A 21,730-nucleotide genomic window follows, 5' to 3' on the forward strand; every position below is an offset into this window, starting at 1 on the left:
CCTAAAATCTGTAGACCAAAAAGCATATACCGAAAAGGAGTAGATGACTGGAAATAATCAAAATCAAGACTGAAATCAACCAAATAGAAACAAAAGAACTATACAAAGACTCAACAAAAGCAGGAGTCGATTCTTTGAGAAAATCAACAAGGTAGATAAACCCTTAGCCAGAATAACCAGAGGGCACAGATAGAGTATCCAAATTAACAAAATCAGAAATGAAAGGGAGATACAAAAACAGACTCCGAAAAAAAATTTTAAAAAATCATCAGAACCTAGGAGAAAAGTCAAAACCGGAAAATCTAGATGAAATGAACAATTGTCTAGATAGATATTAGGTAAGAAAGCTAAATCAGGATCAGATAAACCATCTAAACAGTCCCATAACTCCTAAAGAAACAGAAGCATTCATTAAAAGTCTCCCAAACAATTAAAGCCCAGGATCAGATGGGTTTAGTGAAGAATTCTCTCAGACCTTCAGAAGACCTAATACCAATACTTTCCAAACTATCCCACAAAAGAGAAACAGAAGGAACACTACCCAATTCCTTCTATGAAACCACAATTATCCTTATACCTAAACTACACAACAACCCTACAAAGAAAGAAAACTTCAGATCAATGTCTCTTATGAATATCAATGCAAGAATACTCAATAAAATTCTTTCAAACTGAATCCTAGAAAATATCAAAATGATCATCCATCACAATCAAGTAGGATTCATTTCAGGGATGCAGGGATGGCTCAATATACAGAAATCCATCAACATAATCCACTATATAAACAAAATCAAAGAAAGATAACACATGATCATCTCATTAGATGCTGAGAAAGCATTTGACAAAATTCAACATCCCTTCATGTTAAACGTCTTGGAATTATCAGGAATTAAAGGCCCATACCTAAATATAGTAAAAGCCATATACAGCAAACCAGGAGCCAACATCAAACTAAATGGGGAACAACTTGAAATAATCCCCCTAAAATCAAGGAATAGACAAGGCTACCCACCTCTCCCTCCTTATTTAATATAGTATTAGAAGTCCTAGCCAGAGCAATCAGGCAACAAAAAGATCAAAGGGATACAAATTGGAAGGAAGAGGTCAAAATATCGCTATATGATATGATACTACGCTTAAGTGACCCCAAAAATTTCAACAGAGAACTACTAAACTTGATAAAAAAAAGATAGAATTTTCAACAAATGGTTCTGGTTCAACTGGAGATCAAAGAATGCAAATAGATCCATTCTTATCACGTTGTACAAAGCTCAAGTCCAAGTGGATAAAGGACCTCCACAAAAAAGTCAGATGCCCTCAAACTTATAGAAGTAAAACTGGAAAAGAGTCTTGAACAAATGGGCACAGCAGGGAAATTTCCTGAACAAAACATCAACGGCCTATACTCTAAGATCAACAGTGGACAAATGGTACTTCATAAAATTGCAAAGCTTCTGTAAGGCTAAGGACACTGTCATTAGGACAGAACAGCGACCAACAGATTGGGGAAAGATCTTTACCAATCCTACATCTGATAGAGGGCTAGTAGCCAATATATACAAAGAAGTTAAGAAGTTAGACTCCAGAGAAACAAATAAATTAAAATAAATTAAAAATGGGGTACATAGCTAACCAAATAATTCTTAGCTGAGGAATCTCTAAGGGTTGAGAAGTACCTAAAGAAATGCTTAACATCCTTAGTCATCAGGGAAATGCCAATGAAAGCAACCCTGAGATTCCACTTCCCACCAGACAGAATTGGTAAGATCAAAAACTCAGGTGACAACACATGATGGCAAAGGATGTGGAGAAAGAAGAACACTCCTCCATTGTTGGTGGGATTGCAAGCTGGTACAACCACTCTGGAAATCAGTCTCAAAGTTCCTTAGAAAATTGGACATAGTACTATTTGAGGAATCAGCTATACCACTCCTGGACATATACCCAAAAGATGCTCCAACATATAACAAGGACACATGCTCTGTTATGTCCATGGTGGCCTTATTTATAATAGCCAGAAACTGGAAAGAATTCAGATGCCCTTCAACAGAGGAATGGATAGGGAAAATGTGGTACATCTACACAATGCAGTACTACTCAGCTTTCAAAAACAGTGATTTCATGAAATTCATGGGCAAATGGATGGAAGTAGAAAATATCATTCTCGGTTGGGGATTTAGCTCAGTGGTAGAGCGCTTGCCTAGCAAGCGTAAGGCCCTGGGTTCGGTCCCCAGCTCCAAAAAAAAAAAATAAATAAATAAAATATCATCCTGAGTGAGGTAACCCAATCTCTCTCTCTCTCTTTCTCTCTCTCTCTCTCTCTCTCTCTCTCTCTCTCTCTCTCTCCCTCCCTCCCTCCCTCTCTCTCTCTCTTTCTCTCTCTCCCTCTCTCTCTCTCTCCCTCTCTCTCTCTCCCTCTCTCTCTCTCTCTCCCTCTCTCTCTCTCTCTCTCTCTCTCTCTCTCTGTCACAAACACACTACACACACACACACACACACACACTATTCACTCACTGATAAGTGGATATTAGCCCAAACGCTTAAATTACCCAAGATACAATCCATAGACCACAGGAAGTTCAAAGTGTGGATACTTCTGACCTTCTTAGAAGGGGGAACAAAAATATTCATACCAGGAGATATGGAGATAATATTTGGAGTAGATATAGAAGGAAAGGCCATCCAGAGACTGCCCCACCTGGGGATCTAGCCCATATATATACAAGCACCAAACTCAGACAATATTGCTGATGCCAAGAACTGCATGCTGACAGGAGCTTGATACAGCTATCTCCTAAAAGGCTCTGCCAGAGCATGACAAATACAAAGGCGAATGCTCACAGCCAGCCATTGAACTGAGAATGGGGTCTCCACTGGAGGAGTTAGAGAAAGGATTGAAGGATCTTAAGGGGCTTGCAACCCCATAAGAGCAACAATACTAATAAACTAGAGCTCTCAGGGACTAAAACACCACCCAAAGACTACACATGGACTGATCCATGGCTCCAGCTGCACATGTACCAGAGGATGGCCTTGTTGGACACCAATGGGAGAAGAAGCACTTGGTCCTATCCAAGCTGAAACCCCAGGTTAGGGGAATGTTAGGTCAGGGAGGCAGGAAGGGGTGGGTTGCTGGGGAGGAACACTGTTGTAGAAGAAGGGGGAGGAAGGATGGAATAGGGAGTTTATGAATGGGAAACCAGCAAAGGGGATAACATTTCAAATGTAAATAAAAATTCCAAATTAAAAATAAAAGATTACCTATGAGTAAGCCTGTGGAGCATTTTATTCATTAGTGGTTGATTGGTGGTTAATTAGCAATGCCACCAGTAAACAGCTGATCCTTGAGTGTTTAAAAGCAGGCTGAGCAAGCCGTGGGGCAAGGCAGCAAATGACACTCTTTCATGGTCTGTTTCAGTTCCTGCCTCCAGGTTTCTAACTCCTCAAGTTCCTTTCCTAACTTCCCTCATTAATGGAGTATGAGAGTTGTAAGGTGAAATAGAACTCATTTCTTCAAGCTGCTTCTTGTCCTGGTGTTTTATCACAGCAGTAGAAATCACAAGACAAGTGTGTAGAGCAATAACCACCCTTCTACCTCATTAGAGATACTGCATAGCTTATTCAACATCAGACCACCCCACTTTCCAGACATGGAGTCAGTATGCTGTGGTAATTTTTTATGTGTTCTCGGCATATTCTGTGTGAATATTGTGGGATAGAATACCTGGCATTCAGGAGACTCTTTCTTTTCCTCAGGTAATTGCTTCACATGTTCCTGATGACTCTCTCCTTTCTGTGCCATTTTCTTCTGATCCATCTTGTACATATCCTCTAACATTTTCATGGCAGCCTCAGCAGATTCAGCTTCTTCATATATCATTGAGAAGGGAAATAAATGATATAATTTATTGAGGCATTACTGGGCCAGCTCCTTTTTGCCACTGTTGCTATTTCATAGAGTAAATTCTATCACCATAATTTTTCACCTCAAAATCCCACTGATGCTGACTATTGACTACATTTATGTCTTACTCAAAAATGCTTACATGACCTATAGAACACCTGTCCTATATATTATATATAAATTTTATATATAGCGTGTGTGTGTGTGCGTGTGTGTGTATGTCTGTGTGTGTTTCACTCTATGTTGAACAACAAAAAGGGATGGTAGTTCACCAAAGGGCTTTTATAGTCAGCAGACGCTAACCCTTGACTACTAACACTCTTATTGCTTCCCAGAAGTAAGAATGCTTCTGAAAGTGGATTACTGGCTACATAACATGCAGCCTTTGCCCAATTGAGAATTTATATAGTCCATTAACAAAACCAGCCTACTGTCCTAATTGGTGCGAGATGAGGACTTCTGCCTCATAACCATTGATGGCAGAGCAAGTGCAATCCTGAGCAGCACTCAAAGACGTTGTTCAGTCCCATCTGATTCATTCTGTATGTAGAACAGACCCATTATATCCCAAGGTACAGTTAATCCCCAAGGAAAGCTCTGGGGTGAAGATGTCTAGAACATGGTATGCATAAGGAAGTAATCCAGACTCTAGCAGGTAACTGCCTATTTTGATAGCATCTTGAATATAAAATTGAAAGTGTAGTTCAGTTTGGAATGGAGTTTCACAGGTACTGTGTGTACCTAGTAGGTAACACATTTTCTTCCTACCTGGTGTTCATCTTTATAAACTTGATGGATAAACAGATATGCAAGCATCAAGAGAATATTTAGTGGCAAACATCCAATGCCCTTTAGTGCTCTTGAATCTGGGCCCTGGTATAATTTTAGAGGAGAAAACTGTTTGGGAATTCACATAGGCAAAGTACCTTTTTCCCTGTTTCTTTGTTCCATAAGCTGAATCTCATTCTTCAGCCTTAAACTCTCTTCTTTCAACCCTTCTTTAATCAGTCGTTTCTGTTCCTAAGAAGAAAATTGAGTAATAAAGCTGCAGAAATAACAGATGAATGTTACTCCTAGTTGCCCTTCTGCTATAGGCTGGGATCATTGTAACTTGACATCTTTTATCTAGAACTACCTGATATGGGCTCCATCCTTACACACACACACACACACACACACACACACACACGGATGGGGTACAGAGGGGATTTTGCTGGCCATAAATACTGAAAAATCAGTATTGCAATTAACAAGATAGCATTAGTCTATTCAGAAGTTTATTTTTACCCGGGGAAACATTAACTTTAGAAATGTCAATGCAGATATCTCCACCCAACCAGTGGACAGGAGTCAGTGACCTCTGTGGTTGAATTAGGGAAAGGCTGGAAGAAGCTGAGGAGGAGAGTGACTCCATAGGAAGACCAGAGCTCTCAACTAACCTGGACCCCCAAGATCTCTTAGACACTGAGCCACCAACCAGGCAGCATATATCAGTAAGACGATGGACACTGTCATTAGGGTGAAACGGCAAGCAACAGATTGGGAAAAGGTCTTTACCAAAGCTACATCTGATAGAGGGCTAATACCCAATATATACAAAGAACTCAAGAAATTATACTCCAGAGAGCCAAATTACTCTATTAAAAAAGGGGTACAGAGCTAAACAAAGAATTCACAGCTGAGGAATATCGAATGGCTGAGAAGCACCTAAAGAAATGTTCAACATCCTTAGTCCTCAGGGAAATGCAAATTGAAACAACCCGGAGATTCCACCTCACACCAGTCAGAATGGCTAAGATCAAAAACTCAGGCAACAGCAAAAGCTGGTGAGGATGTGGAGAAAGAGGAACACTCCTCCATTGTTGGCGGGATTGCAAATTAGTACAACCTTTCTGGAAATCAGTCTGGAGGTTCTTCAGAAAATTGGATATTGCACTACCTGAGGACCCAGCTATACTTCTCCTGGTCATGTACCCAAAAGATCATCCAACATATAACAAAGACACATGTTCCACTATGTTCATAGCAGCCTTATTTATAATAGCCAGAAGCTGGAAAGAACCCAGATGCCCTTCAACAGAGGAATGGATATAGAAAATGTGGTATATCTACACCATGGTATACTACTCAACTATCAAAAATAATGACTTCATAAAATTTATAGGCAAATGGATGAAACTAGAAAATATAATTCTGAGTGAGGTAACCCAATCACAGAAAAACACACATGGTATGCACTAATTGCTAAATGGATATTAGCCCAAATGCTCGAATTACCCAAGATGCAATGCACAGACCACATGAAACTCAAGAAGGATGAACAAAATGCAGATAATGCACTCCTTTCTCAAACGGGAAACAAAAATATCCATAGGAGGGGATAGGGAGGCAAAATTTAAAGCAGAGACTTAAGGAACAGCCATTCAGAGCCTGCCACACATGTGGCCCATATATATACAGCCACCAAAACTAGATAAGATGGATGAAGCTAAGAAGTGCATGCTGAAGGGAACCGGAGATAAATCTCTCCTGAGAGACACAGCCAGAACATGTCAAATACAGAGGTGAATACTAGTAGCAAACCACTGAGCTCACAACGGGCCCTGTTAGAGGAATTAGAGAAAGGACTGAAAGAGCTGAAGGTGTTTGTGACCCCATAAGAACAACAATGCCAAACAACCAGAGCTTCTAGGGACTAAACCACTACACAAAGACTATACATGGACTGATCCTGGGCTCCAACTGCATAGGTAGCAGTGAATAGCCTTATTGGGGCACCCGTGGAAGGGGAAACCCTTGGTCCTGCCGAGGTTTGACCCCCAGTGTAGGTGATTGCTGGGCAGGGCGGTAATGGGGCACGGATGAGGAGGGGAAACCCCATAAACAAAGGGATGGGGAGGAGGGGGTGATGGACAGGAATCCAGGAGATGGAATAACATTTGAAGTGTAAATAAAAAATACCCAATTTAATAAAAATGGAAAAAGAAAAGACAAGAAAGATTAAAGAATACAGAGGGGGGGAGGGAGAGAGAAAGGAAAAAACGGTCAATCTGAACCTCCCCTTGGTAGTACAATCAACAAGGGAAGCCACCATCATTACTATCAAAGCACAGACAAGAAAGCCTTGAGTCCCTCAGAAGAACAATCCTCCAGAATTGCAAGGTGTTAGATGTTCTAATGGTCCAGGTGGGATGGGTTTCTGCAATGCTTAATGAAGTGGATTGCATTTGGATTAGTAGTTCATGAAATTAAAGAAGATTTTGGTGTTCTGCAAAACTTAGCCTTACACTGTGCTTTCAGCTGAGTACAGAAGGTGATGAAGCTGAGATACACAGCTCAGTACCTGCAGTTTAAGGTTCAGAATCCTCTCTTGCTCCTCCACTACCTGAGCTCTCTCCCTCTCCATATTCTCTGTCAACTGCCTCACTCGCTCCTGGTGACACCTCTCTTTCTCCTTCATCATCTGTGCATGCTTCTTTTCCACTTCCTCCAAAATTCTTACAGTAGCCTGTGCAGATTCAGCCTTTGCTCGTTCCACTGAGGAGGGAAAAGGAAGAAAAGTAAGCGCATTTCATTATTATCTCTGTCCTTGAGAATAATTGGGACTTCTGCACGTGATCTTCACCAAAAGGCTGGGAAATTGATCTGAGGGACTTTATAGAGGGAATCATAAGAGGGCTGGTTATTCTTTGAGGAAACAATGACGTTGGTGGGAGCATCTGCCAAACATGGCTTCAGAAGCCATGACAACCTTGGTCCTCTTGCTCTGGTTTGATGACAATTGATTAAATGGAAAATGTTGAAATTTTTAGAGAGAGTACACAAGAATTCCCTGGATCAATTCTCACCTTCGATCTCTTTTTGCTTTACTGTGAGAGCCTGGTCTCTTTGTAGAAGTGCCTCAGCCACAGCCGCATTGGACTGAAGGTATTCCTGCAGAATCTCTTCAGCCTTAGGATCCCAAGAACACAGGTTAAAAGAAGAAAATGGTGCATGGATTTGTTTCTTTTGTCTGTCTCTGCCCTTTTAATGCTGAGGTTCAAGTCTCCTTATCACAGCTACCACCAAGGCAGTTGTTAAACCTTCTCGAAGGTCATATAAGAAATGATAGGGACATTGAAACAAAGAGAGTTGCTGCCCTTCAAATGGAGACCCTTTCCCATTATTGGAGACACTAGAATTATGATTCTGTGTGGCCAAAAATGCTCAAGAATGATGCCATCATGAGGAGAGCAAATTAGAGGAATCTAAACAGAGCAAGAAAGGAGGGAATTGAAGGCAAGGATAATATATGACAAGGAGAAGAGATGACCTCGTTGGCACTCTTAGATCCTGTTTCCCTAAAAGCTAGCTTAAAGGCTAAACTTATAAAGTATAATTTCTACTTAAGCAACATGACCATTGTACTTCTGTCCTCTGCAAAACAAGGTGAACTCCAGCTGTAACCCAGAGTGAGTCACCTCATAATCCATGTTTTTTAACGCACTGCCTTTGATAAGCACTAGTACACATTTGATGTCATTAACAGACTCCCTTGGCAGTTTGTTGATGAGTTCAGAAGCCAAGTGATGCTCATATAAAGCCCCATATCCATGAGTAACAGCAGTTGGCCACAACAGTGTTCCAAGCAGGAAAGCCAGTAGCCTGTCTGCATTAATAGATAAAGTTTCATAACCTGTATCCCCTTCTTGGGTTCCTGAAGATACTTTTTCTTCAGCTCTTCTCTCTTCTCAACATAGAGAAGATATCCTCCTGGCTGAGAATAAGCGCCATTTATCACTGCTTCTTCTAGAGGTCCAAAGATGTCCCGAAGTAACTCTGAGCAACGAGTTGATGATTTGTTCATATTCTCATTATTGATGCCATTCCACTTCTTTTCTAGTTGAGCCTTTAAATCAAAACAGGAGGCAAAATATAATAACAGGAATCTTAGTTCTGCCCCAGAACCTGAGGCAACTATCTATGGGAAGCCTCATCTTTTCTCTCACCCTGAGCTTTCTCGTGAAGCCCTTTCTCCAGGAAAGGAATTTAGTACAGTCACAACTACTTTTACAACACATGAAATAGTTTCAACTCAAAGCAGAAAAGTCATCGACATTAAGGAAATACATGTGATACAGTGTCTACCTGGCTACGTGTCATTGCTTTTGTTTAGTTTGATGGTAAACCAGTATGATGACAGGAGGCATCTTATGAACTTGGGATCTCAAATCATCTCTTACATCCATGTAATTAGAATGAGATTGTAAATTTGTGTATTTCAAAAGCTTCCAAATTCGAGTCCATAATGAGAAAGTTCATTTTTAGTAATTATCAAAAGATGACTGTCACCATCTATTAACAAGTGCCTCTCAAAATAAATGCCCAACATTTCCTCATAGTTTTCTGTATTTCACAGTCCTTATCTATTTAAACTTGACATAAATTTACCAGTAAATCTTTTTTAAATGAATGGTCTTCATCTTTAAAGGAAGTCCTAAGAAAGATATCCTTGGCCTCTCTCTCACAGGTCCTGTGCAGGTCCAGCAGCTCCTGGAGGGTGTCCGTGGGCAGCTGCACTTTCTGACACATCTGCTGGTCATAGTGGGTGATGGCCTTTTGTATTGCTGCTGAGTTCTCTACTTTTGCCAAGGCCAGGACTGCATTCTCCATGCAGGGCAGATGCCCACTGCTGATGGCACTGATGTATGTGAGTACCAGTTTCTCTAGTCCTATATTTAGAAAACAGGCAATATTTCTTTCAGAGTGATGTAGTCTCCATGTTTTTTAGTTCTGGGCATGTCCAAAATCAATATGCTCTTCATTAGCACAAATATCAATCAGAAACCCACTAGCAATTGCATACTTCCAAGTTTGCAAAGCTCAGTATTGTCCAGCAAAATGTTTATAAAATATTAACAAAATGTTTTGCATCTGTGACTCTCAGGATCCATAGGTACTATCCTTTTATAGCTATTTAGCTCTCAAAATATGGGCATGTACATTGAATCTATACTCTCTAAAATCAACTTACGTTGAAACTAAACAGTCACCTATGTGTCCTTGGTGTCTAACTGGGCAGTGCAATTCTAGATTAGTCAGGAAATGATGTGGATAGAACCGCTTTGCTTTGAAATAAATCAACTTTTCAAAGATAGTGAAATTTTTAACATCAAAATTTAAGTGTTACTTAAGGATATCTGGAATTTAGAAAAAAAACTGTCAAAAATGAAGCAGGCAGTTGAATTTACCACCAAACAGTGTACGCTCTAAAGCTTCCAATAAAAACTGGGCAGGAGACTCACGAGCTCCATTGACCTGGATGCCTCCTGGGAGTCTTTTAGCCTTAGAAGAGCTGAAGATGAAAGAACAGAAGTTGGCCGCCTGTTGCAAAAATTCAGAATCCAACTCATCATCACGCAGGCTCTCCAGCTCAGAGAGCTTCTTCCACTCTGTGGGTGAGTAGAAGACAAAGCATTTCTTCTTGGGGAAGAACTTCCGAATACAGAGTCGGGGTAGGTTGTAGTTTCTATCTTCTTCACTGGTACCTAGAGAAAGTAAAGATAGACAGATGATAGATAGATAGATAGATAGATAGATAGATAGATAGATAGATAGTTAGATAGATAGAGATAGATAGTAGATATAGTAGATAGATAGTAGATAGTAGATAGACAAACAGACAGACAGATGGAGACAGAACTGGAGATGTAGCTATAGCCACACAGCTAGAATTATGTTTGTGCATAGTCTATGGGTTTCTCCTAATGAAAGTTCCTTCTGCTCTAAGCCTTTGGCAGTATGCAGCTCTACATGACCTACGAAAGGGATCAAAACACTCTGATCACAGAACACAATTAATGTGCCTATAACACAAGGGAATACTATAATTGAAATTAACATATTGATACAGATTCCGTGACCTACATTTAGAAATAATTCCATGATCTACATTTAGAAATAATCTGAAAATGAAATGTAAAATAGGGAATCTTAACACATGAAAATGTTTCTGCTTTTGCCTGGCTATTATCCAATAAACAATCCAGGTACCTTGCTTGGGCTTCAGGGAATTGTCCAGGTACTCATCTGCTGTGAGCATTTTTCCATCTTTTTCCAGCTTTACAGTCACGTCTCTCAGAGTCCACACAAAGTCAGGGAAGAAGCTCACAAACTCAGCTGAAGCCTCAACTCCATTGCTATGAGGAGAGGATGTTGTTCTGATCCGATCTGTCAGCTCTGTCACATATCTAAGAAGCTAAGGAATTGTGGATCAGCACGGTCCAAATCCTCACACTTATCTCATCTATTCCCACACTCTGGGTTGTTTTCTTCTGATCCAGTTATAAACCGATTCATAGGTGTATATCATGAACATTATCATACCCCTTTCCATTTTGATATATGTGTAATAATATATGGGCGTTTATGTCTACACAAATATATATATGTATATATGTATATATGTATATATATATATATAATTTAAGTCTACAGGATACATGGGCCACTGTCCTTTTAATAGGAGACTCAGTCTTTCAGTCTCTCTCTCTCTCCTCTCTCACTCTCTCACTTTCTCCTTTCTCGTGTGTGTGTGTGTGTCTGTGTGTGTGTCTGTGTGTGTGTGTATGTGTGTGTATGTTTATGCTCTGTGCTACAAAAAGGATACTGCAGCTGGTCCATGGCCTGCTGGTTGATGGCTCCCATGCTGTTGTAGACAAAGGTGCTGCTTAGAAGAATAGCCAGGGCAAAGATCCAGCAGTCATTCTGGTTGTCGCCCTGGGAGTCAGAACATACGTAGGTAAAGGAGTATGTTTGTTTTATGTAACTTTCCAGATCAACTGTAAAAAGGGTATGTTCTAGAAGAATTAGGGAAAAAGTCCTATATAATATTTATGATCTATACAAGACATCCAAATTAAAATAAAAATATGCAAAGATATTGGCAATTTTGTGTGCATTTTTGTTTATAATGATTCTTGTTGATGCCATTTGCCTGTTTCTCCTGTAACCACTGTGTATTAATCACATAACTTTTCTATGATCCATCTTGTAAAATTTTTTCTCAACTCTGGTAGTTAAACTTAGACCCATGTCAGGTAAATAAAAATAAAATGGCATTAGAAGCTATCTAGTGCAAGAGATGAGGGGATGAACTGAAAATGAATCCCACCATTCTTACTTTCTCCACATCTCCCAGGCCCTCAGTGTCAAGCAGAACTAGGGTGTGGTCTGCCTTCCTGGGATGAGGCACACACCACATCCAGATGCCCGTGGTGTGGGACTGCACAGTGGAGCCCAGAGAGAAGCCTGCAGAGAAGAGAGGAATATTGTTAGTAGCAGCTGTTTTAAGAAACTGATAAAAAATTAGCACACTAGTGGCCAAGGCAGATAACTGTAACCAAAGTTTCAACAGCCACATAGCACGTGTGAGGCACATGTCCATCAAGCCTTGCACCAAGGATGCAGAAACAGTTGAATTCCTGTGGATAAAGCTATAAAGGTCAAGCATACGTTGCAGTGGAGATGCAGGATTCAGGAGGTGCCAGGGCTGTTGGGGCATGCATTGAGAAAGCTATTAGCACTGAGTGGAGTCAGCCTGCATGAGGTATAGGTTATGAAGCCTCCACCCATGCTGATGCTGGGTATGGAGCTCAGCCTGGTCTTTGCCTGGGTTTTATCCTTGTTTTGGCATGGTTTCTCCTTCTGACCAATTTATCTCTTCAGAATGAGAATTTTTCTTTTGCACTGTCATATATTGGAAGTATGTAAAAGATATTTTGATTTTCCTGGGGATCAAAACTAAAAGTCTTCCCTGAATCTCAGAAAAGACATTCAATTTTTATATACTATAAGAAGTTTAGACTGTGAGGACTTTTGAAATTGAAGTCAATGGATTTTTCATTCTGAGATGGCCATGAGCCAGTAGGACCTAGAGGTAGAAGGTTATAGTTTGTGGGTTAGATATTCATATGTTTTAATACTTACTTGGACCCCAGTGGGTAACACCAGTGATTGGAGGTATGGACCTTGGAAGGAAAAGATTGGCTGGCAGAGGTAGGCTGGAAGAAGAGGACTTTGATGGTCAATAGCAACCCTAACTTGGGTCTTGTACTTCTTGTTGCCTGGATGTAATATGAGCAATCCATAAGCTTCCGCCACCATGGGTAGAGCTAGTGTGTTGACTCTTCCTTACTATAATGGACTGATAGCCCTTTAACTGTTAGCCAAAGTAAATCTTTCTTCCTAAAGTTGCTTCCCTATGGTATTTGATCATGGGAATATGCAGAATGCAACCTAAAATAATTACATGAACTCAAAATATTTTTATATCCAAGTTCATATTAGCATTAGTCATAGTGACTGAAAGTTTTGTGTACAAATAAAGGGATAACAAAATTATTATACCCTATGAGTACTGTGCGCTGAAAAAGAAGACTTGATGTATGTTCTAGTATTGTTAAATCTTGACACTATCATGCTAAGTGAAAGAAGCTAGTTACAAAGAGACACATATAAATTAATCCACTTATTTAATTTTCTCCATTGCAGTTAAATTTACAAGCACAGAATGTCAGATAATGGTAGGAGATGGGCAACTGATGGATTCAATTTCTCTGGAGGGAAATGAGATAGTCCTAGAGACACATGGGGGTGATAGATACAGAAAAATATAAATAAACTTACTACCACAAAACTGTATATTTTGAAAATACTTGTAAATTTTGTTAGCTATTTTAAAATAATGCAAAAACTTACATAGACAATGCAGATTACAGCTTTTAAATCTAGACACATGGTTTATATAAACGGCTCTACAAACATCTGAATAATGTTTTAAAGTTTATTAGTATATAAATTAGCAATTGTATTACTGTTTTCATCTAGATATGGAATGATTTATATTTATAAAAGAAAAACTATAAGCCACTCATGATGGTGCATGCCATTAGCCCAGGCACTCTGGAGGCTGAAAACAAGAGGATCATGAGTTCAAAGACAGCTTGAGTTACACTGCAGGATCCTGTCTCAAAGACAAACAATAAATAAACAACAAACTCAACCCATTATATACTTCACACTCTCATGCTAGAAGCTGAAGATGTGATTAACAAAGGGGGACCCATCACAGCTGTGTTAGTGACACTCACCTGTTTTCCTCCCAGCCAGCTTATTCATCAGGTAGGATTTGCCTGTGCGGTAGAGGCCTACAGTTGCGATCACTACCACAGGCTGTGTAATGGCCGACAGGATCTCCAGGGCCTTCTGATTGGCTCTCAGTTGTCCTTTCACATTCTCAATGAGGCACATAGGTTCTGGCATACAGGTCTCCAAAGCCATTTTTCAGGGTTGTCTCCTGTCTGTAAGACAAAAAGTGGGAGTAATTATAATTAGTCTTTAGCACCCAGAAGGGAAAGAACTAAAATTCTCCACAGTTTTGTATCAATAAGCTAGGTGAGTAAAAATATGCATTATGTTAGGAAGTTATAGGCTGGGGCCAGCACCAGCCTATTGATAGGGTGGCCTGAGATAGGAGATAAGGAGTCGCCAGTAAAAGAAGAGTGATATAGGTGTGATGGTCAGGAGATTCTTACAGCATTAGCTGACTGGCAATCAGATTAGATCATGATTTATATAGGTTCCACAGAACACAGACAGATTATATATATATATATATATATATATATATATATATATGAAGTACAGATTCTGTGTTTGACTTTTCAATACATGTCCAGGGTTACAAGTTCAGACACAATTAGAAAGTACGAATAGAATTTATTATTATTATTATTATTATTATTATTAGCCTTATAACTCCAATTTAAAGAATCTAAAGAATATCTCCTCCAAAGCAAACATATTAGATATATGAAAGTCTGCTTTTAGCTTGGTAGTATTTACAGTTTTAAAACACTCCAGACAAACATATCTGAACTGGTGTTTTTATGAATAGCAAATATTAATACCTAATGCCTTTTACTATATTGTTTCATTGTCTATGCTATAAAATAAAAGTTTATTTTAATCAACTTATTTTATTCCTAGTTGTATTCCTTCGACAGTATACACTGTGTGGCCCATTATCTTTAAACTACATTTTTCACAAAGCTATAAGCATGTTGTAAAAGGAGGCCTTGAATTCATAGCCAATTCTCCTGGCCAAACATAGTGTGTCAATAGTCTCTGGTTATCCTGCACCAGCTATACTGTTTGACTTTGCTTAGAGGTGAACACCCCAAGATTTCTGGAGTTGCCGTCCCATTATTTGTATTTGTCATGATCTCCAGAGCGTAGGAAGTCTTTGTTTGGTGCTTCCTAGACTCAAATATAATTTTCATGGGAAAAGACATAAAATGAACAATTAATGCAGAATCCCCAAGAATGCCACATGCTGAGACCAAAACCCAAAACTCAGAGACAGAGTGACAGCAATCACAGTATTCGGCTCAGCTCGCTGGAACTGTGCCAAGCAGCTGTGCTGGCTTCATGAATTTTCATTGTTTCCAGTGGATATGATTGTTCCAGTTATAAAACTATTAAGAGCTTTGTTTAAAATGATGAAGCAATGACTTAACATTCTACTGGTCTCACACTCAAATATTCCATGCAGTTTAGCATTGAAATTTTTCCTTATTAAAAAATGTTTATTATACCCTTCATGAAAGCTAATACCAGCTATGCAGGCAAGATATACCCATTGGTGCAACAGTGACATTAGGCATGGGAATAGCCAACTCCTTTGTGATCCATGAGATAAAATACTTGGTACTATAAATTTCATCAAAGGTCCTGGGCTGGGGAGGTCATAATCCCTAGGACAGAACCTATCATTGTTGTTCTGCTAAATGGACATGCTGTCAACCTGCCTTCTAAATTCTTGTGCTTATTCCATAGATACGTGCTGCTCTCAATCTTAGACAGAGAAGCTTCCTTTGCAGTAGTTAGTACAGAGGTTCATATCTGGACAAACTGCTTTGAATAGAATCAATTAGAAATCTAGATCACCCCTTCCCAAGACTCAAGGAGCATCATGGGAAAGAGGAGGAGAAAGAATGTTAGAATCCTAAAGATGGGCATTGGAAACACCGTCTTCTAGACACAATACCCCTTGTTCTCCTGAACTCATTTCGGCTAATGACTTGCAGAATATTGAGCCCATCAGTGCTGCACTCATCAGAGAAGGGAACAGGCCAGTACATGAGAAACTATTGGCAATTAATAGCTAGTGAGAGGAGGAACTGTTCTTCAGTGCTGCTTGTCCTCCAACAAGCAGCTGTATCCCTGCTTAGCGTTGGGTTTAAAGAGTCACCAATGTTCAAGGTATGGAGTTTAATGAAGACTAAAACAATTGTATTTCAATTTTACTAAAAAGGATTGCTTTATTAGAAATTAAAAACCCAAATGCAGGGCCCTATGCCTGTTTCAAAGCTCTTCTTCAACAGAATGAGTGTAAAGGATGCTCAGATATTTAGATTGTCATCTGTTTTACGAATTGCTTCAAAATGGCTATTTTAAGACTCCGTCAAAGAAGTGTGTATGAAATTAGAAAGCAAATACATGGTTGTGTTTTATGTCGTAATAGAATCCCCTCAAATCTTTACACAGCAGATTTTACTCATGGGCAAAATACTTGTTTACATATTAACAGTTGGACAAATACTCTCAAGGTTTATTTTGTTTTAATTAGGAGATTCTCTATTATTTCCTGTCTCCTCACCTTAATAGGAAGAGTTTTTATACACAAAATTACTTATTTAACTGTTTTATAAAACTATTGAGTGCCAGATAAGGCCTTTAAACATTCCTAATATCCATATCCATTACTGTTAAATGACACTATACTGGCTAGTTTCACATAAATTTGATATAATTTTGTGTCATTTAGAAAGAGGAATCCTTGATTGAGAAAAAATGCCCAACCAAATGGGTAAGTGGGAAAGCATGAGGTGAATTATCTTGATTGATGATTGATATAGTAGGGTCCAGATCACTATGGGCTGTGTCCCCTGGGCTAGTGGTCATGGTTCCTATAAGAAAGAGTAATCAAGCCATGAGGAGCAAGCCAATAAGGAATATTTCTACATGGCCTCTGCATCAACCCCTGCTTCTTGGTTCCTGCCTTGACTTCCTCAGTGGCGCCGGAGTATGACCTGAGAATTATAAGCTGAATAAATCCTTTCCTATCTAACTTGCTTCGGGAAATGGTGTTTTATCACAGCAACAGAATCTTAGTGAATAGAGACACAGAGTAGATGTATATTTAATGATGTGCTTAGCAAACTGTGCCTATGCATGGATGTGCTGGAACGAGTAGCCTATGCAACTGAATCAGCTCCTCATCCCTTGACCTGTGTAAAACTGAAGAAGTGCTCTCCTGCTGGTGAAGGACTATCTCAGAGATTCGCAGAGGAAACTCTGTGTTCCTACTGTAGTTTACACATGCCTGGAAAACAGTTTCAGAAGATGCACATCTTAGCATGTTAGCCACCAAACAACTTGAAACACAAGTGTTAGCAACAACCAGTTGTGGGGCAGTATACTGTGCCAGGAAACTTGGTAAGGTCAAGTGGGATCAGAAACCCCAGTACTCTCATACATACAGACTGTAGGTGTTTCACCTACTCCCTACCAGGTTCCCGCCATGTGACCATAGCACCCCCCACCCAGAGAGCACTGTGATAATCAGTCATGTAGGGGCAGTGCCCAAATTGACCTCAAAATGTATATAAAACCCTGTCCTCAAGGAATAAAAGCATGAGAGTTATTTCATCAGAGATTGCCTGGGAGCATCTGTCATATAAGAGCTATGATACTTTTGGGGAAGAGAATTCTCTCCCAAGGCTTTCTCTGCTGGAAGCTGCCTGAGACTATCACAGTCACTTCCTCCTCCTCAGTGGCCCTGGCCTTAGCTCCTAGCCACCACACCACCCCTGCTTGTTGGACTGGCTACTCCACAGCAGCACCACCACTGAAGGTCAACTTGCCCTTCCCATCAGGAAGCACAGCCCTTCAGCTTCTCCAGCAGGGCCAGATCAGACAGTCTCCTTTACACAGACCAATAACCAGTAAGTTCCAGTGGTCATGCCATCTGTGGTTTGTTACCAGTTTCTATTGATTCAAAACCATTTCACATACACTACTGAGGTGAGTTTATAACTTGAGAATTGAACTGCTTTAAAGTTAATAACAAACTAGTACACATTTCTTTTCTAAGTGTCACAGAGCTGTTTTCAGACTCACTGCTATTTTACTAGTTTAGGGAAAAAATACATTAAGCATCAAATGGAAAATAAAATAACATTTAGAGAACCTATTTTCTACCCCAGCTGCATATAATAAATTTAATTTGTTTGTTCCTTTACGCACATAAGGAATAATGACCCCTGTAATTAGAAACTTTCTTGTTTAATATATGTCCTTGGGATAATTTCCAGGGTTTTAAAATGTGTTTGTTTCTTCCTTTCTTCCTCCCACACATGTGGTTATATTAATTTCCTCGTCATAAGCCTCAATCCACAAGATTTGTGTATATATATATATATATATATATATATATATATATATATCTCACAACACTGTCTATAAAATAATTTTACATTAAATGCTTTTGAAGTCTTTTTGTCCATTTGAAAATTTCAAAACAATCATCTCATACAGCTGTCTATTTAAATCCTAAGAAAAACTTATCATGGTTGAAATGCTATTGCTTTCCTGTGCACTATTCTCTGTCAAAATTAAAGTAACATGTAAACAACAAAAAGAAAAAAGAAAAATTAAAGTACCAATTTGTATGGCAATGATTCTTCCGAGAACATAGAGGAGGATGCTGCATAGAGCTGCCCCCTAATGCTTGCCTAGTTGCATATCTGCATGTAGGAGAATGCAAATAAATCCATGCCTATCAACCTGAACTAAATTCAAGTCCAAGTGGTTCAAAGACCTCAACATAAAGCCAGATATCCTAAGTCTAATAGAAGAGAAATTGGGGAATTAGCTTTGAACACATTTGTATAGGAGACAATGTTCTGAACAGAACATCAATAGCTCAGGCACTAAAAATTAGAATTAATTAATGGGACCTCATGACACTGAAAAGCAAGTAAGACAGAGGACATTGTCAATAGGACAAAACAGCAGTGTACAGAATGGGAAAAGATTTTTGCCAGCTCCACATTTAACAGAAAACTAACAGCAAAATATATAAAGAACTCAAAAGATCCAGCCACAAAACCTTTGACCTACAATTTGTCCTGCCTACAAGATGTGCTTGAGATAATGGTGGCTCAGAACTTGTGGGAATGGCCAACCAATGACTGGTACCACTTGACATCCATATCACAAGAAGGAGCGTATGCCGGAACCTTCCTGGGTGGCCAGGAATCAGAGGCCCAAGATAAAGTCAAACACAATTGACAAATTTAATGAGTTAATTAAAAATAAAAGTCAATGAAATAATTCCTAACGATATTCTCCTACACCCACAGATTGGAGCCCTTTACATACTCTCTGGGCTTAAGATCATTTAGTGGGTAGCTAAAGAAGCTTATGTTTCAGGGTGTGTGTGTGTGTGTGTGTGTGTGTGTGTGTGTGTGTGTGTGTGTGTGTATAAATAGATAGATGGATAGATAGATAGATAGATAGATACATACATACATACATACATACATACATACATAGGCAGACAGATAAGAAATGCACATACATATATAATTCTTCTCTTGTAATTACATCCCAACTCCAGCTCTCTCTACCTGCACTTTTCCCAGTCCCTCTCCCCTACATCCCTTTTCTCCAGATCCTGCTCTTCTGTTTCCCTTCAGAAAAAAGGAGGCCTCCCAGGGATATCAACAGAACAGTGTAACAAGTTATAATATGACTAGGCACAAATGCTCATCTCAAGGCTAAATATGGAAACCTAGTAAGAGGAAATGGATCCCAAGAATAGGCAAAAGTGTCTGAGACTCCCCCAGTCCCACTATTAGGAGTCAGTAACAACAAGGTCAGAGCCATCAGGCTCCATGACTGTAGCTTCAGTCTCTGTGAGCCCCCATCAGTCCTACTTAGTTGATTGTTTGGGTCATGTTCTCATGGTATCCTCAACCGCTCTGGCTTCCACAATCCTTCCTCCTCCTCTTCCACAGGGTTCCCTGAGTTCCACCTAATGATTGGCTGCAACTGCTCCCATCAGTTACTGGATGATGCCTCTCTGATGATGATTGAGCTAAAGGGAGGCTGACAGCAGAAATTGAGGGGAAGGGTATTCAGAATGCAGGAACAGTTGTCTGAGAGATGAGCAGGTGAAGGGTAAAGCAAACAGAGACACCATTCTTAATGGTGAAGCCCTTCAGTCAGTCAATCCCAGGGAGCAAAGGAGAGGTAAGGATTAAGTGAGTTCTGCTTAGAAGCCAAGTTACTAACCTGGTTGCCATTCACTCTGGTTCCAGTTGTGATCTGGGGTTCTCAGAAAAGAGCCGCAACTGTGTTAATGAACCCACAAAGCTGAGTGATTAGCATTCTTATGACTGTGGAGTTCTGGTATGTTGCAAAGTCTAGAGACAAGTTTTCCTGTGCTCTTTAACAGCTCCATGGCCATTTAGTGTTCATCTCTTCTGTGCTTGACTTAACCTCATTGTGACTATCAAGCAAAATTATTTCTAGAATGTACAAACGGACTCCTGGCACTCACCATCCCAACAGTCAAGAATATGATTCACTAGCATCTTATGCATGTAATAGAACCCCTACACACACACTTATTATAACCCGATGTTCCAGTGCATTTTTAAATACCATGCCACATCTTTTCCTTGCTTTTTAACTACAAAAATTTCAGGAGACTTACCAGGGTGTCTAGGATAACCTGAGTCTATGCTTCCGGGTCATACCCCTCTTATTTGGCTCCAGAATAAACTTATTCTCTTTAAGGTGGAGTTGTGTTCTTCCTCTCTTTGTCCTCCACCGAGGCAGTGGCTGTTCACCCTGCATCTCATTCTGTTTTCAGTAGGAGTGGACTGAGTCAGCTCTGCTCCATCAATGGCCATAGTGATCTAACTGTGCCCATCCGTGGAGACAGTGTGATCACAGAGAAAGACAATCCCAGGGCACATCCTGCTTTGTTTCAACACATTGTCTGCTGGTTCCTAACTCAAAGCAAGCCCAACAGTGGCATTTAGACTGGCTGTCCTGATAATACCACACAGGATTCATTTGATGGCTTGCTCCAACCCATTCTTAGGAGCAGCCTTTCCTCATCCCAGGAGTTTTTAAGAAACTGATGTTAAGCACCATATATACCCTCTAGTCTCTGCCCAACATATGACCCCAGAGTTCTCAGAGATGAAGAGATCACTGAAGAAAAGTAAGTCAGTCTCTTACCAGAGTGCTCTGAGTAGGTGAGAGTCTCTTCGTTTCTCTGTTAGTTCTTCCTGGAGTGCTGGGCGGCTTTCTCAATTTTCCCAGCTGAAAGAATATTGGAAATCCCAGTAAGCTTTGCAGTGGATGAAAGAGTTATGAAACCGAAACCACCCAGCCCAGACAGTGAATCAACATTCATGCAAAGAGCTTTCAATGCAGAACGTTTAAATATTTAGTTTGAAGAGATCTTTGAACTGTATTCTTTTTTAAAAAAACTCTTCCTTAAGATATAGAATATACATACACACACATATATATACATATACATATATATATATGATTTTTTTGTGCCCTGACATTTGAAGCAGCACACATCATGAGACAGCATATTATTTTAAGTCTAATCTGCAGTCCGAGAGGCTCACTCAGTGTACAGGGAATACTGTTAGAGATGTGTTTGTGGAGAAAAACAGTGTCTTCCAGGCTCCC

General features: G+C 39.8%; 1 protein-coding gene across 1 annotated transcript in view; it reads right to left on the reverse strand.

Annotated features, from left to right (window-relative positions):
• The window catches only part of Gbp3 (guanylate binding protein 3), a 29,486-nt gene extending 8,071 nt beyond the window's left edge, over positions 1-21,415 (reverse strand). Inside the window, 12 exon segments of the mRNA XM_063282922.1 lie at positions 3,725-3,867; positions 4,831-4,924; positions 7,248-7,441; positions 7,753-7,855; positions 8,580-8,792; positions 9,335-9,615; positions 10,189-10,431; positions 10,937-11,133; positions 11,553-11,662; positions 12,066-12,193; positions 14,035-14,244; positions 21,263-21,415. Of these exon segments, the coding sequence (XP_063138992.1) occupies positions 3,725-3,867; positions 4,831-4,924; positions 7,248-7,441; positions 7,753-7,855; positions 8,580-8,792; positions 9,335-9,615; positions 10,189-10,431; positions 10,937-11,133; positions 11,553-11,662; positions 12,066-12,193; positions 14,035-14,224 (1,896 nt within the window). The 5' untranslated portion in view covers positions 14,225-14,244; positions 21,263-21,415.
• Between the last annotated feature and the right edge of the window lie 315 nt (positions 21,416-21,730).

The sequence above is a fragment of the Rattus norvegicus genome, chromosome 2, assembly GCF_036323735.1.
Source record: "Rattus norvegicus strain BN/NHsdMcwi chromosome 2, GRCr8, whole genome shotgun sequence".
Classification (NCBI taxonomy): domain Eukaryota; kingdom Metazoa; phylum Chordata; class Mammalia; order Rodentia; family Muridae; genus Rattus; species Rattus norvegicus.